Below are 16,305 nucleotides of genomic sequence, written 5' to 3' on the forward strand. Positions count from 1 at the left end.
TCTGTGACCTACACCACAGCTCACAGCTACGCCGGATCCTTATCCCACTGAGCGAGGCCAAGGATCAAACCCTCAACCTCATGGTTCCTAGTCAGAGTCATTTCACTGTGCCACATGGGAACTCCTCAAGATGCTTTTTAAAGAATATCTTGCTTCTTGGGAGGTCCCTTTGTGGCTCGCGGTTAACAAACCCGACTAGGATCCATGAGGATGCAGGTTTGATCTCTGGCCTCGCTCAGTAGGTTAAGGATCTGGCGTTTCCGTGAGCTGTGGTGTAGGTTTCAGATGCAGCTCGGATCTGGCGTTGCTGATGTGGCTGTGGTGCAGGCCAGTAGCTGTAGGTCTGATTCGACACCTAGCCTGGGAACTTCCATATGCCTCGAATGCAGCCCTAAAAAAAAAGCAAGGAAAAAAAACTACAGTATATGTTGTTTCTTACGAAATTCCTCCTAAGAGGGCTGCAGCTTGCCTGAAGTCCTTCTCTCTCCTCCTGCCTTTGGAAAGGACTCCTGCTGACACCCTAACTGGGGGATAGGAGCCCCTGGTCCATTGTCACTCAGTGATGAGCCCAGGAGGCGTGGGCCTCACCCCGCTTCCGCTTGCCTCCCTGGCACCCCTGTAACTTGAAGCCGGGCCTCTGGAGGTTTTCACTCTCCGCTCCTTCCGTGTCTGCTCCAGATGCCAGACTAAATGCCAGCAGATTTCAGGAAAGGCTCCGCAGCGATGATAATACATGAACTCATAACATTTTATATCCGGGGACCGTAAACCATTTATAAATGTGATATCCTATTGATTTAAAGAGCCATTAATCCTAGCCCAATTTTGACATTTTGGGAAGACAAAACAACAAAGCTGTACTATCTAGAGTTTTAAAAACAGGTTCAAGACCCATCTAATGGGCTGTTTCATGTTTTATATCCACTGTTCCAGTTCATTTATCATCAAAGACTATGGTACTGAAAAACGTTTTTGAAAAATTAAAAATAGGGCTCATTTCCCCCGCCTCCTCGCAAAACAAGAACGATCCCCCCTCCCCATTGCAAAGGCTTCTTTGAGTGACTACGCTGCAGTTTGTAGAAGGCAGAAGGAATCCTCGTGAACTTAGGCCTTGCTCATCCAGAATGTGAGCTGACGGAGGCGGGGCTCCTCTCAGGGCAGCAGTGAGAAGGGCGCAGCTCAGCACCTGCTGCTTTTGTGAACCTCAAGCCTGTTCAGTAGGAAGAGCCAGGATTTCCACCATGGCCTTTCCCCTTGATGCTGCAGGGGGCGAGGGGGCGCAGTGACGTCCCTTACCCTTCTCACTTCAAGGTCCATAATAATGGCTGCTCTGAGGTCCCATGAGTTATGCTAAGGGTCCCCCCACTTCCCCCCCAAAAAAAGAAAGTGCAAATGTTTCCTAAACTATAAGATGCAAGTCACCGATTATTGTCTCCTTATTATGTGTTGATCACTGCTTGTCTAATGGCAACAAGAGCTGATGGCGGTTAAAAAAAGACACATGAAAGAAATCTTCAACTTGGACATTTACCAAGGAAAACCTGAACCTTGCCTTTGAGTCTCTGAGATGTTACATTATCCGGCATGTGGCATTTTGGGTACCAAAGAGTGATTTTAGCGGTTAGTGTTGAAAGCATGTGCTCCAGATCACAAGCATTCGATAGTCCCAGACAGGCTTTGTGTTACTAGATCAGAGGGCGGGAGCGAGCATTTCCTAGGCTCACGGCACAGTTCTGGGTACCTGTAATTATTGAATTCCCATTAAGCAACTGCACTGGGAATCCTGTTATTAGCCAATTTATCACACCGCAGAGCCATATAATCACAGAGTAATCTAATCTGAGCTCTTGTTAACAAAATGACTCGACTTCCTCCGTCAGTTGATTTCTATCTGCACTCCCCAAGACTGAAGGTCGGCCCCCAGGAGCCGGGGTCTGGGTGGAGGGAGGGACGGACCGTGAGCGCTCGCTGGGAAATGCCTGTAATGAGCTGACCTTGAGCCTTGTCTGTAACCCCAAGTCGCAGTGTACCCGCTGGTGAGGTGACGCCTGGGCACAGAAAGGCGAACTTGGAGCGCTGTGCCTGCTGCCAGGTGGGACGCCTGTGCGTGGCCCTGTGCAGGCCTGTCCACTGGGGGACTTCACTGGGGCGAATCTGAAGCAGTCAGCTGGCTGGACAGAGCAGCATCCGAAGGTTAATAGCCTGGCCGACTCCAGCTGACACAGAGCAAAGGTCCCTTCAGTCTAAGCGGCCAAATGGCCAGAATAACGCAGCACCTGCTGCCCTGGTTTGCCCAGAAGACTTGGACGGAAGCCAGCTGCGGACGTTCTAGGGCACTTGGACGCTGTGCCCAGACCTGGTCCCTGTTTCACATGGCGAGAGGCCCAGGTGGGGCCTGGCCGCAGGGGCTGCCCGGTGCAGGAGCGGTGGCCCTCCCTGTGGGCCTGGACACGGATGGGAGGGCCGGGGTGTGTGCAGGCCCCATGACTGCCTGTGGTCTGGCCCCGTCGTCAGGGCAGAGGCTCTTTCTCCCCTGCCTGGACCAGGTCTCCTGGCTTGGGCCTGGCTGGCTGCTCCTTGCCCCTCTGTCCCAGGGCCCCCATGCCCCAGACTCTCTAGCACCTTCTGAAAGATTCCTCCTCTCCACTCCTTTCTTCCCTCTCTGCTCACTACAAATAGTTCTGTATTTGTCTCCTCATTATTTCGCCTCCAGCCCCGATGCAGCTGCGGTGACCGGGTGAATGCTGTCTCTGCTCCCAGCGCCTGCAGCAGGGCCTGAATCCTGCAGATGCGTGCGTAATATTTACTGAATTAACACAAGAGCCTTAAATGACAAACCCCGTCTCAGCTCTCGTCCTAGCTATTCTGGAGCGCCCCACCACCACCCATCTGGGGCTGTGGTACTGGCTATGCCCCTGCTCTCCCCCCACAGCGAGCTCCCCCCTCGCTGCAGGTATACAGGGCTCCCCCGAGGCCATGCTGTTGGACCCACTTCCGGTGGGGTCTGTGGCCTGGCCCCCTTCCATGAGAATTTCATCAAAAAAGATTCTGAAACGTCTGCTGCAAAACGCACTCCAGGATCCATGCCAAGCTAGCCTCCCCTGCCTGCTTCCACTCCCGATGGCCCTTCTTCTGGACGAGCAGTCTGCAGGGAGGGCTGGGACGGGGTCGGTTGGGCCGGCAGGGTGCTCTTGCTGGTGGCCGGCTGTGCTCTGCTGAGGGGACCTGGGAGTGTTTTTTTAATCCCTGTTCCACGTCTCCCGTGGGCTAGAGGCCCTGGTGTGGTTTTCCACCAGACGTGGCTTCTAAGCTCCGTCAAGGGCAACGAGCCGCTGCCCCTGGTTTGGATCTGCCTCCCAGAGCAGTTCCAGCTCCAAGACTTAGCCCCCAACTGAATAGGCAGGCAGGAGGGTTTGGATGCCCAGCCTGGGCTCCAGACCTCGTACTCGTCTCTCAGCCTCGGCTGGAGGCTGCACAGCTTCCTGCACCCTCTGGCGTCTCCAGGTCGAGCGTCACACGAGGCAGGAGGCTGCCGGGGGAGCCTCGGGACTCCTGCAGGCGAGATCTGGTGTTTGTGATGCACTGTCAAGGGGACACCTCCGGAAGATAAGCAGTCTGGAAAAAGTCCTGACTTTAGAGTTTCAGAGCCTGAGTGCGAAGGAGCTGGAGCCAGGCCAGCCTCGCCTGAGCTCCATGTTCTCTCCTTGAAAGCCTGAGTTCAAACGCCAGCTGCAGACTCTGCTGGGCAACACAACTGGCCCGGGACTGGTGGGGTGTTTTAAAAGATAGAAAGCCCGCAGGCCACCTACCTCCTATCACTCCCTTCCCTGTCTGCGTCCTTCTTCTGCAACCATCCCGCCACACGCTGGTGTTGCAAGCTCCGTGGGAGCCGAAGCCAAGCCCCTGAGTGCGTGGTGCCTATGTGCCAGGGCCAGCCACTGGTAGCACTTGAGGTGACTCACTGTGATGAATGGTTAGTCTTTTTCTCTTAAAAATGGAAGTTTTATGTCTAGGGATTTTGCTGACGGAATTATTTTTCTGTACCTTTCCAAAGGGATCACCATCGGCCCTGGACCTTGGGCTGCTCCCTCAGCTGGCACCTGCTTTGTATTCTTCCCGGCGTCTCTGCTGGGCTGTGTAGTAATACCTCTCCCTGCACCTTCATGTGGCTTTGCAGAGCAGTGGGTCCCAGTTTCCCCAGTAGATGCTCTGGTTGTCTGCGGCTCCCTGCAGTACTCAGGCCCTGCCATTCTTCATCAGTGAGCTGTGGCCGGCTCCTCGAGTTAATTTAAGGGGAATATATTTGCAGCATCTCTTTCCTTTAGTTCCCTGTGTTGTAACCGTGAAGAGTTAAAAGCAGGTGCATTTGGCTCCCAGGCGCTGGTGTGTTTTCTGGATTGGAAGAAAACCTGAAATCTCTGATTTCTCCAGCCTCGGCAGGGTCGGGGGGGCTCTGTTTGGAATTCTTTTTGAATCCGATGGCAGAGTCCCTGGCGCTAAGGTGCCTCTGAGTGACTCAGGCTCTGCCACCATGGACAAACCATCCCACATGCCGGGATCTGAGCTTCCTTGACGAGAAATGATGGTGTAGGAAACACGAGGAGGCCCAGGAGGGTAGTGGGCTCTTACTGGCGGATCTGGATGGGACAAATAGTGTCACGTAGGTCACTTGTCACCTCTTCCTTCCATGGATTTTCTAGACTAGTCTCCTGTACAAACTCCTCTGGACTGACTGCTCAGGGTCTCTGCACATTTGTTCCAGAGCATGTTGGGCTCCTACTGGAACAGAGCTCCTTATTCTCAAGTCTGTGGACTCCGGGAAGGACAGCCCGTGTTTAATTCAGCTTCATCGATGATGCCTTTTTTATTTAATACTATATTCCCATAGATTTGCTTTCCTTTTTTTTTTTTTTTTTGGTCTTTTTAGGGCTGCACCCTGTGGCATATGGAAGGTCTCAGGCTAGGGGTCTAATCAGAACTGCAGCTCCCGGCCTACGCCACCGCCACAGCAACGCAAGATCCAAGCCGTGTCTGCGACCTACACCACCGCGCACGGCAATGTGGGCTCCTTAACCCACTGAGCGAGGCCAGGGATGGAACCCGACTCCTCATGGATGCTATTTGGGTTCATTATTGCTGAACCACGACGGGAACTCCCAATCTGTGTGATGTTTTTAATTCGGTGACAGAATGAGCACAACCTCCCTGTTTACTGAATGGAAATAAACTGATGAATTGAACCTGAATCCTCGCACTTCCAGTTTCCGCAGAATCCCGCGGCTGTTTTCTCGCTGTAATTTATTCATCAGAATGAACATATGTACATAAAATATGCCCACGTGTATATACACACGTGGATCTCATTCCGACAGCTTCCAGTATTAATCATTGGACATAGAAGTGATTCGTCATGACCCTGAATCCGTCTCTATTTCCCCCTCTGGGTGTATAGTCAAAGCTTATAGAATCCCGTGGGAGTTCACATATCAGAACTAGATGGGTACCTGATAGTATTAATACCCACACCATGGGATCCACCCCCTTGCATGATATGCCATGGCAAGGAGACTGTAATGACGGTTATCAAAAGCAAAATATTTGCCGGTTAGCTTAGCGATCAATTATGCTCTGAAGTGGCCAAGTTAGAGTTAGACGGCGACCTTTCTCAGTCCATCTGTCGCACACCCTAACCACACACCAGAACAGTCTTCTTTCTATGCCTGAAGCTCCGTCCCCGGCGTCTTTCTTATCTATGACTTCGTCTGGAATACAAAGACTGGCCTGGTACCCAGGCTTCATCTGAGTGCCCTAATGTGAGGGCCAGATGCCCAGCAATCAGGGAATCGTGTCTGAACCGCCCTTGTTTTGTGCCACAGAGACGTCGAAACAGAAAGACACCAACCCTAGTTGTAACCTCTGCCTATAACCATTTCTGGACTAAGAAAGGACCAGGCCACTAGCGAGCGTGGGATACGTGTTAAGCATATCCGACGCCAGCAAACCATCAAGATCAGACATCTTCAGAAGGGATCAGACAGTTATTCAGTGTGGGCTCTGCCAATCTGAAGCTGTCCCGGGCCTCAAGAAAGAGCACGCAATTTTGTTTGTTTGTTTTGCGTCATCGGGTAGGAAATGCATTGCAACGGCAGTTAAAGGGAGAAAACGCAACTTTCCAGAATCAGTTGGAGTGAGTTGTGCAGGGATCGGGGGTGGACACCCAGCCAGGTCACCTGAGTGGGCTCGTCCGGGATCTCGGCCATTGCCTCGTCTGCCCTTCTCCCTGTGAGGGTGGACACTGCGCTGCCCAGATCTTGGGGCCACCGTGCTTGCGCTACTGGGCAAAGCACCCTGACCGCCCTGAGCCACCAGCCCGACACGCTGAGTTGGAGATGCTCAGAGGAACCCCCGTATTCAGACGTGAACCGGGGCGAGGAGCAGTGACTGTTCCCAGCACAGAGCCCGGAACACCGTTAGCCTCTTGTGCACACCCTGTGGTGTCACTGGTCACTGGGCTAACCCCCTGGGCTCCCCACTGCACCTCCAGGGATGTGATGTCTGTGGGACCCATTCCTTCAAGGTGCTGACGGGGGAGAAGAGGCTCTGAGTGGCCCTAGCAAACCCCAGGGGATTTCTCCTGTCACCGAGTCCCAGGACTTTCACATGCACTGGCACAGGGCATTTCAGGAAGAACTGGGTCCTGTGTCAAGTCTGAAGGCGTCTCCAGGGTCCCCTAGAAATGAATCACACCAATTCCTCGTGACAGTGACACTATCTCCCCCTCCTGCTGTTTTGGACAGAGCTGGCTGCCTTGTTAACCTTGACTTTTGAGGGTCTTGGGAGGGCTGTCTGTTTAATTAGCCTTTTCTCTGATGAATAAATTCTGACTAATTGCTTTACAAATAATACGTTAAGATGCATAATCCGTTTTCCAGTGTACCCCTGTCGTCAGTTACGTACCAGAAATTTGGATAGTAAAGGTTAGTAAAAGGTCATTAAAGAGTATATGACCTTGACTCATGGGGGAAGGAGAAATAACATACCTTTAGAAGTCAAGTAGAATAGACAAAACTTTGGATTATGGGTTTTGGGAATTTTCTAGGAGAACTTGGAGGTCTGTTGAATCGCTTTTCCCCAATTTTTAATTTCCCTTATGAAAGCCTGTTTCCTTACCTCAGAATAACATTGCCTAAGGTATCATCCAGGGAAGTCCCTTCTGCCACCCTCCTGCCGCCCCATCGCCCATTGTAGAGACTGGGAACGGATCGCTAGGAAGTAGACAAAAGGCTAATTTCCTCCACATCCGTTCATGTGATTAAAGACCTTAATATGCACAAGTGGTGGTAATGGAAGCAGGCCTGGAAAGACATAATCACTAAATGACAGAGGTGGCGAAGATGCTACTCCAAGTGCGCTCTGGACCGGCCAGAGCTGGCCCAGGCTCTGCATATACAAATGCAGGTACCTGTCTTAACCAGAAGACGTCATTAGCCGTGAGGTGCCCAGTTCCGGGGGTTGTCCTGACGGAGGGCTGCCAGCTCCCCTGCTGCAGTGCTCTGGAAATCAGTGAGATTTCCATACACATTTTTATCTAGAATCTTTGCAGTCTTATATTTTGTGTTTGGTGAGACAGTGAATTTCCACTGATGATTTGAGAAAATGCTGTGAATTCTGTGTTCAATCCTATGATATTAGGGTATCGTTTTCCTTTCCAGTCATGTTGGAAAGGAACCCGTAGAATTTGGGAGCTTCCTTGATAAGCAGTTAAAGAACGTGATGCCCTGGAATGTTCTGCGGCTGCGGTAACGATGAGTGCCTGTGAGCCGGCAAGGTCTCCCCTTCCATCCTTGGAAAAGAAAGGCTCTGGCTGTTTCTCCCCCCAGCTCCTGCTGGTTGGTCCTGACTCTCCAGCCTCAGGAGCGTGGTGGTGGAGCTGGGCGGGTGTTCGAGAGAACACCTCTAATCGCTCCCCAACTTGGAGCCTTTCAAAGATGGTCCTGGCTCCTCTGAGCCAGCTGTGCCCCAGCTGGAGCACCCTGGCCTCTTTCAGCGCCCTGTCCTCTGCCTTGCTGGGTCTGTGGTACACTCCTTCTATACAGAAGCTTCACTGCCGTCCCAGCTCTTGCGGTGGGAGTCTGTGGGGGTGAGCTTTAGCCAGATCACCAATTCCTCTGTCTCCAGGGGTCCAGTGCCAAGCCTGTCATCCTAGGGGTTGTGAAAAAATGTTTGCCGAGGAAATGCACATAAGCATCAAATGGAAGGGACTTGGGTATTTTCTCAAAACAGTGGTTTGAAACTGTGTCTCTGCCTGACCACCCACGGGTCATAGCAAATGATGAAAATATGACATAGACATCGGGGCACCCTGCACACTCCGTCCCTCTGGGGTGTGGAGGACAAAGTGATAGGCAGACTGGCTGCATTGCCATCCCTGCAGGTGCCAAGCTCCCTCACTGCTTGCCTGCAGAATTAGGAGCGTCACTCGAGCCCAGCTGTGCGGGAGCCCCGACGGTACAGAAAGGAAGCGGCCGTGTCTTCCTGGAGGGTAGAGTCGCTTCAGGTCTTGTCCCTGCTGGTAGGGACTTTACAGGAAGACTTTAAATTCTGGTCAAGATTCCATTTAATTAATCTGAGTCATCATGATCTTTTAAATCTTGCTCTCATTCCCCAAAGCCATTGAAATGGAGGTGAACGCAGGCTCTCTTCATCAAAATGTAGAAATTTGAATTCAAGCCATTTTGGTGTGGTCTCCTTTTACGATTTAACCATTTTAGTAAAGCAGGGAAACAGAATGTCTCATTGTTCCTCTTCGAAACAAAATCTGAACACAGGCTGAATCATCCTTAGCATGACTCATCAGATTAGTCTGACAAGAGGCTTTACAGAGATGGGCTGTGGGGACAAAGGATCTCAACTGCTTGTGAGCCAGGATTCTATTAGTAATTTATCCTTAAAACAGTTTCTGAAATAATTACAGCGTATTTTGACAGGCAGTACGGATGATAAGCCAGAAAAGTTTGACTAAAGAAAACTCCACCTCGTTATCTCTTGTTATCTTTTTTTTTTTTTTTTTTCCCCTGCTGTGATGGTCTTCCGGGGTCACCATGGAAGGGATGTCATTTTAGGAAGAATGTAATCATGTCAGCCACCTCCGAATTTCCAGAACAGCGCTGTGGATGCTGGGGGTTTCAGGGTCGAGGAAGCAGAGCCATCAGTTGCCGAAGGGTGGCTGTTTGGCTCAACGTACATCAATTTGCCAATATAGGAATGGACCTTCTTTGGCTGAGAAATGCCCTGTGAATGCCCAGACTTTCACCTCCATGTAGACTTCCTGCTGAAGCTCTCAGACCCCCATTCCTTTTGTAATCATAGAGCACTGACCCACAGGATTTCAGAGCTAGGAGGGATCTACCTGATCCCTTCCCGAAACTCTGCAGACCTACTGGGTGCCCTGCCACGTTGAGAGGCTGGCTGCTCATTCCCCACCTCTGGGGGCGCCCTTGAGCCAAGCAGCAGGCTCAGGCAGGCGGACGTTTCTAACCTTTGGCTTGCAGTACAGGCAGCCCTTTTTTCCCTGAAATTGCTTCAAGATCTTTTGTCCCTTTGATTTTTTTCCCCCAAGTCCTGTATATTTCCATGACAGCCTTATTATTTTTTTTTTTAACAGAGAAATATGTACCGCCACGCATGGCAAAGGCACACATTTATTCAAGGGCTGTGTTGCTGGAACTGCAGACAGCTGCGTCTTAGACTCGGCCCCCTTTGTGTGTCCCTGAGCCAAGTATTGCTGGCAAGACGGCGGATTCTTACACCGCTCGGAAAGGGTAATTGGGTTTCGGGTGAAAAGCAGTGTGTAAATGCAAGACAGGCAGGGTCAAATTCATTGACCCCCCAGGGCTCTCTGCCCGCCAGCAAACAGGTATGACAAATTGCAACATGTGGAGACTGGCAGGTCTGATGGCCCCGCGTGTGCGCCCAAGCTCTGGGACAACCATAGTCCTTTGGCATTTTAAAATGTCTCTATTTTGAGACTCTTTTAACCTGTTCAGTCCTGGGGTGCTACAGGCATTCTTTGGGAAAGACCAAGAAGAGGGGCAGAGATGGTGGTACGGGGACTTCTAGAACCTTCCTGATGTCTAAAACGCAAGTCTGGTATCTGAGAGCCTGGGGGCCAGAGCCGGGCATGGACCCAAGGCAGGGACTCTGAGCTTGAGCTCACCTCCCCTCTCTGATGGGGTCATCTTTGTAGACATACAGGTAAGAATTGAAGGACCACCTGTTGCTACTTCCTCCCTCCGCTTAGATCATAGAGCCTTTGACGGACGCTCCCTCTGGCCCACATCTGAGAGGTCTGGGCTGCCCATCTGGCCTGCTACAGGGTCACCTGGACAGGTGATTTCTTCTGCTGATTGAGTTCTGACTGCTTTTCTGTCAAAGAAAGCTCTACTCTCCCTGAAGCATTTGACCTTTGAGCACTGAGTCACAGGGCTGAGCGAACACTGAGAAATCACCTGGCTGATGGCCCCTTGCTCTGTTCACCTCATTCTTTTTTGGCAAAAGGGAACCTCCCAGGGGAGTCACCCACCGCGGTGTATCAACAGCTGCCAGCCGCCAGGGCGGCGCCAGGTGGATGAGAACCTTCCCAGAGCCAGTCCCGTTTCCTGTATCAGCTTTGGTGTGCCCAGGGGTCACGGACACACCTCAGCCAAGGTGCTGGATTAACCACCACCATCGTGCCTCCCCCCCACCACGGGTGGATTCTCCTGGCCAACAGCTTCTCTGTGGTTGACGCCTGACCCTCTGTCCTCCCTTCTCCAGCCATGGGCTGACCAGGAGGAGGCTGGCTTTGGATCTGTGTATGCCGTGTGTTCTCATCCCTGAGAGGATGCGATCTGAGTGTTCCATAAACCGACGAAACATCGTGGGTGGAAGAGAGAATCGTAGCTGTGGGTTGGATGCTTTGGCGCCATAGGGAGCTCCAGAGTATTGAGTGTGACAGAGCGAGGGCACACCAGCATCCAGAAGGATCTTGGAGTCGGACTCAGGACCTTGTTCACTGTACAGGAAGGAAAATGGGCGTGGTTCATGAGGCTTTCAGGGAAGACGTCTAGTGGGGGTGCCCGCAGGCACAGAAGGCATCGGGTCTCACCTCCAAAGACTGAAATCACTTTAAATCCTGTGAATGTAAGCCCTCGATTTATGTGATTCACATTCAAAGAACGGGTTTAAGTGTATGACTTCTCTTCGGACGGACCTTCCAGTTAGGTGACCAGGAGCGCACTTTCTGTCCTGTGATCTTCCGCAGGACTCCGAAGACTCTTGCCCAGTGGCAATAGCCATTGTCAAGGGCAACTGTTAAATTTTAATTATGTCCTCCATAAAATGATGGGAAGCCTGGGAAACAGAGCTTGATGAGCAGATCTGTCCAACTTGGTAATCACCTGGCCGTCTCGCTTTGGATCCAGTCAGGAAGACTGTTGCTGTGGGGTGGTGGCAGGCCGGCTGACATGTCACTCTTAAGCCTTCAGAGTGACTTACTTCTCTTGGTGGCAGAAGCTTGGGGGTTAGGTCATTTTTGTCGTGGTGATCGCTCGGATGGGAGGATGTTCAAATACTTTTCAGAAAGGTCTACGACTGCATTTTCTCTCCAGGACCACCTCTCCTGGACCCTCTGTCCACTTGGAGGGCTGACTGTGGGGTGGCATGGCTGTAGAGGCCCTTCTACCCAGTCCACAGTCCCTGCAGGCACATCTTGGACAACACGTCTCGGAGGAAATATGCATGAGCCCAGTTTGCAAGAGACAAGTGCAGTGATGGCAGTGACCCAATCCCTTTACCTGGCGAGCGAGTCTGAACTAAATTTCGTCCAAATCTTGTGGTGCTCACGCTCCCAGTTTTTAGGAAAAGTGGCCAGTAGCCCTTAAACGGGGTGGGATGCATGCAGATTCAGGCCACTTCTAACCACTCACCCCTCAAAGCTAATTCCTGTCCTTGGCAGACTGTTAAATCACTTTTTGTATCACTTTTTACGTTCGTTACTTCTGGATTTAGAGCTAAATTTATTTAAATTGCTTCAGTTACGCTGGAGAGTGCTCTAATGAATTCTTTTCCCAATCACTCACACAATGGTAAGTGGCTTTACGTCATCAGGCTCACGCTCCAAGACTTCTTGGAAAATCTGCGTTTGCTTCTGCTCGGTTGCACGGAGACCGGAGGAGTTTTCGCTCCCAGAGTAGCAAAAGCCCCAAATGAGGGTATTTGTGCCAGGCCGTTTCTTTTCCTCATTGATCGATTTCGGGAAGGGTCGTTTGATCACGCACATCCCTTCACTGTTGATTCAAAAATTCTCTCCCACGATATGAATGTAGCAAAAAGATTCCCTAAGTTTGTATTTGGAGTCCTGGACCTGTCTCGCCTGGGCACTTGGATTTCACCTCCTCATTTGTGGTGGAGGCAGCCTGGAGTGCTGGGCCTGGGCTGCTGCAGGGGACAGGTGTCCCTGTGGGCGCCGGGGGCGGAGGGGGGGGCCTTGGCACTTGGCATGTGCCTTTTACTAGAGAGTCACCAAGGCATGGTTCCTGCAAGGCAGGCTTTCTCAGTCTTGGCATAGTTGACATCTTGGGCGGGCAGATTATTGGGGTGGGGGCGGGGGGGGGAGGGGCTGTCCCGTGCCTTATAGGATGTTAGCAGCACACAGGCTTCTACCTAGAAGATGCCAGCAGCACCCCTCCGGGTGTGACAGCTGATAATATCTTGCTCCATGCTTGCCAAACATCCCCTGGGAAGCTGAATCACCCTGGGTTCAGAATGTCTGCAGGAAGGACTTGCTTGCATGTGTCTGCCCTGTGGTTTCTTCTGCTGCAACTGGTCCGGGTCACCAGGTGACCCAACTCTGCTTTGACAGTACTTGGGGCTCAGTCTGTAATGCTCTCTCTGCACTGGAGACCTGATGGGGCCAAGCCTGTGTGGACTCAGGCTTTTTGCCACTTTTAAGGCATTTATACCCTCTCCCTGTCTCCACCTTCTTGATAAGAGGGTGGTAACTTAGACCATCTCTTTAGAAGGTGGAGTTTTTTTGAAATTGGGATTCCTTTACACATTTTTATATTTTTGTTTTTCGCTTTTTTTTTTTTTTTTTTTTTTTTTTTTAGGGCTGTACCTGCAGCATATGGAGGTTCCCAGGCTAGGGGTCAAAATTGCAGTCACAGCTGCCAGCCTACATCACAGCCACAGCAACGCCAGATCCAAGCTGCGTCTGCAACCTACACCACAGCTCATGGCAATGCCCAATCCCTGACCCACTGAGCAAGGCCAGGGATCCAACCCGCATCCTCATGGATACAAGTTGGATTTGTTTTTGCTGAGCCACGACAGGAACGCCTTGTTACACATTTTTAGATGTAAAACTATGCAGTTTTGTGGGGGTTTTGATAATTTGACAAATCCACAAAAATTCTTCGTCTTAATTTAAAAAAATGAACTGAATCATAACATCTCTTACTGCTCTCATATTTTGTTTGTGAAAATTACATTTCCAGAAAGAAAAAAAAAAACCAGTAACCTCCTCTGAAGCTTGTGATCACACCTCAAATATCCTAAATTATTGCCAAAAGCCTAACATGCTTTTTGCCCTTTGAACATTTCTGCTGTTTGCTTGTTGGTGTGAGCAATCTAAACACACTTCAAACTGAAAACGAGGAAGACCGGCCGTAGGGCCCTAGCTAGGGGATTCCGCCCCCAAAGGCACATCGGTGCCACAAGGCTGGCACGTTCCCAGGATATAAACTGCACATTTGTTTTGCCTGCGGAATTCCTGGCCCCTTCAGTGTGGTTTCTGGCTCTTGAGGATACATCTGAAGGGCTTCTATGGCACAGCTGTGCTGGAACGCACAGTACAAGGTTCATGGCTGTCGATTCTGAAGGAGCACAGCCATCAAACTCAGCCCAGTTCTCGAAACGGCGCTAAGATGCATTTGCATCAAGATACAGGGGTTCAAGCTCTGCCTCGCCCCCCGGATTCTAGCCCTGAGGTTGCGTGTGACAAGCAGAGCCTAGCGTTCAGGTCAGGTCAGGCTCTTTACTTTACATCTGAGAGAATCACCCCAGCCTGGCCCCAGATGATCCCTGCATTCGGGGGTAAAAACATCATGTCACTCAGCATAACAAAGCGGGAAGAGGAGAACGTTGACATACCTATAGATAATACATGCACTGTTCCTGCATGTGTCACAATTAGCTGTGTCTTGCCCCGTCCGATATGAAAGCCTACAAGATAAGAACAGGAGAGCATTATACGGGGTGGCTGGTGGTCGCCGGCTTTTCTAGAGCAGACACCTCCAATCAGATGCTTCCCAACGCCACTGCTTGTCGTGGTGATGGAAACTGATTCACGTGTTCCCCCTTTGGCTCCTGTCCCTGCGCTTATCGTACGCAACCCATGCACCCTCTGTAGCTGAGACATTTGAATTAAATCTGGGATGAGAACAGAAGCTACTGGATCAAGGAAATAATCTGGTTTTTGTGAGAAGCAGAGGGAATTTGGAGATGTTTCAGTGCAGCTTTATATGTATGGTGCTTTAAAAACAAAAAAAGTTCAAGGGAAACCAACCCCAGGTCTGCTGACTGGATCTCTTGGCCAGTTGGGGAAGTTGGGGGTGGGGGGTGTCCTGCAGACGAGCATCCGTAGGCAAACTGCACTCTCGGCCTGATTTTGTCCAGCAGGCTGAGAGTCAATTTTACATTCCTCAATGGTTAAAAAACAGTGAAAGAAGAGTAATCTTTGCAATGCATGAAAACTCATGAAATTAAAACATGTCAGGGTCCATAAATGAAGTTTTAAACTCTGAGAATTAAAAACAGTGAACATTTTTACGTAAGTCCCTACAATATCCTTGGTCTGCAAACCCCAGAATATTCACTCTCTGGTTCTTTAGAGCAAAAAAAAATTTTGCTGACCTGTGTGGTGGGGTATTAGGACACTGCCTCATCACGCTTTCTGACACCTTCTCTGGTGGTAGCTTCTCTGCCGAGTTCTGTCAGCTCTGTGAGACTAGACATTTGGGGCGGGGGGTGATAACTCATCCCATTAGAAAAATAGGACCCTTGGAGTATATTCTGGAAGGCTGTATCGACTCAAAGGTCTGAGGAGGTCTTCCTGGGTGTGTCTCAGCCCAGTCACCCCAAGACGCTAGTTTTCAGGAGTCCTCACCGCGTTTTTTCTACCCCGTGGCTGGCCTTCCCTCTCTGATGTTCTTCACATGCAGGCCTATTTTATTCTGAATATCCCTTTGTACCAAGAAAGAACCACGGTCCCCAGACGCTGTTACCCGAGTGGCGGAAGAAGAGCTTTCATCTGAATTGGCTTCTCCACACTCTGGGGGCAGATCTACCTTCTTACCCATTGACTCAGCATCATAATCGTGCGCAGAAGGTTTTCTGTCACCTTTGCTCGCTGAACTTTTTATCACCTTCCCTGCGTCTCCGTGCGCGTCATGGATGTGGGAATTGGAAAGAATGTGTGTTTTCCTCATTACACTGTGTGTCACAGAAACATCTGACAAAAGGCTTTACCCTCCGTGCCAAGCTGTCACCATGAGCTTCGGGCAACTCGGACTTGACTTGAGTTCCGTCCATTGCATCTGCTAATCGGATGGCCATGTGTGCCCTAACGCGCTGCCAGTCCCTGCCTGTGGCTCCTTAGAGTCCAGCCGGGCCTGGAATTGTCCTGCCGATGCCTTCGTGTTGACCTTTGCCCCCCATCTTTTCTCACGCTGGGCACCTCTGGATGCTCACCTGGGTCCTTCCTCCCCGCTGCTCTGGCAGGAGGGGGCGGGGAGGAGCTGGTGCCTCCCACCGTCCCCTTTCCCTTAGCCCCTTCCTCCTGAGGACATGCTCTGGAGCCCTCCTCCCTGGCTCCAGAGTTGTCCAGCCCGCGCCAGGCTTCCTCCGGGTCAGCCTCTGAGCTCCATTCTCCCACGCCTGATAATATATAAACGACCTTTCTCTGTCCCACTGCTTTTGCTGGAGCTCAGTGCTGCACTCACGTCTGCCCATGGCCGCTGTCAGTGAAATAAGCACGAACGAAGCACAGAACCTGAGCCCAGTCCCAGCCATGACGTGTCTGCTGGGGGGCAAGCAGTCATAGGTCTGCCCTGCGTGTGGCACTGGTCAGTACCGACATCACCCAGGCAGAAGGAGATGTCACCGTTGTCTGTGTGTGCCAGTCGCAGTCTCAAGTTTAGGCTTTTTAAGGAAAACGGGCAACATCAGGGGCGTTTGCTAACCGTTATCTGAGAGGCACTTTCACTG

The 16,305-nt window shown here is 51.2% G+C and overlaps 2 protein-coding genes across 2 annotated transcripts in view; one reads left to right on the forward strand and one right to left on the reverse strand.

The window, feature by feature from the left end:
• DOCK1 (dedicator of cytokinesis 1) overlaps positions 1-16,305 on the forward strand; it is a 545,742-nt gene that overhangs the window by 223,267 nt on the left and 306,170 nt on the right.
• FAM196A (family with sequence similarity 196 member A) overlaps positions 1-16,305 on the reverse strand; it is a 43,934-nt gene that overhangs the window by 1,533 nt on the left and 26,096 nt on the right. The window contains 1 exon segment of the mRNA XM_021072612.1: positions 14,191-14,262. Coding sequence (XP_020928271.1) covers positions 14,191-14,262 — 72 coding nt within the window.

This window comes from Sus scrofa, chromosome 14, assembly GCF_000003025.6.
Source record: "Sus scrofa isolate TJ Tabasco breed Duroc chromosome 14, Sscrofa11.1, whole genome shotgun sequence".
In the NCBI taxonomy this organism is placed as follows: Eukaryota; Metazoa; Chordata; class Mammalia; order Artiodactyla; family Suidae; genus Sus; species Sus scrofa.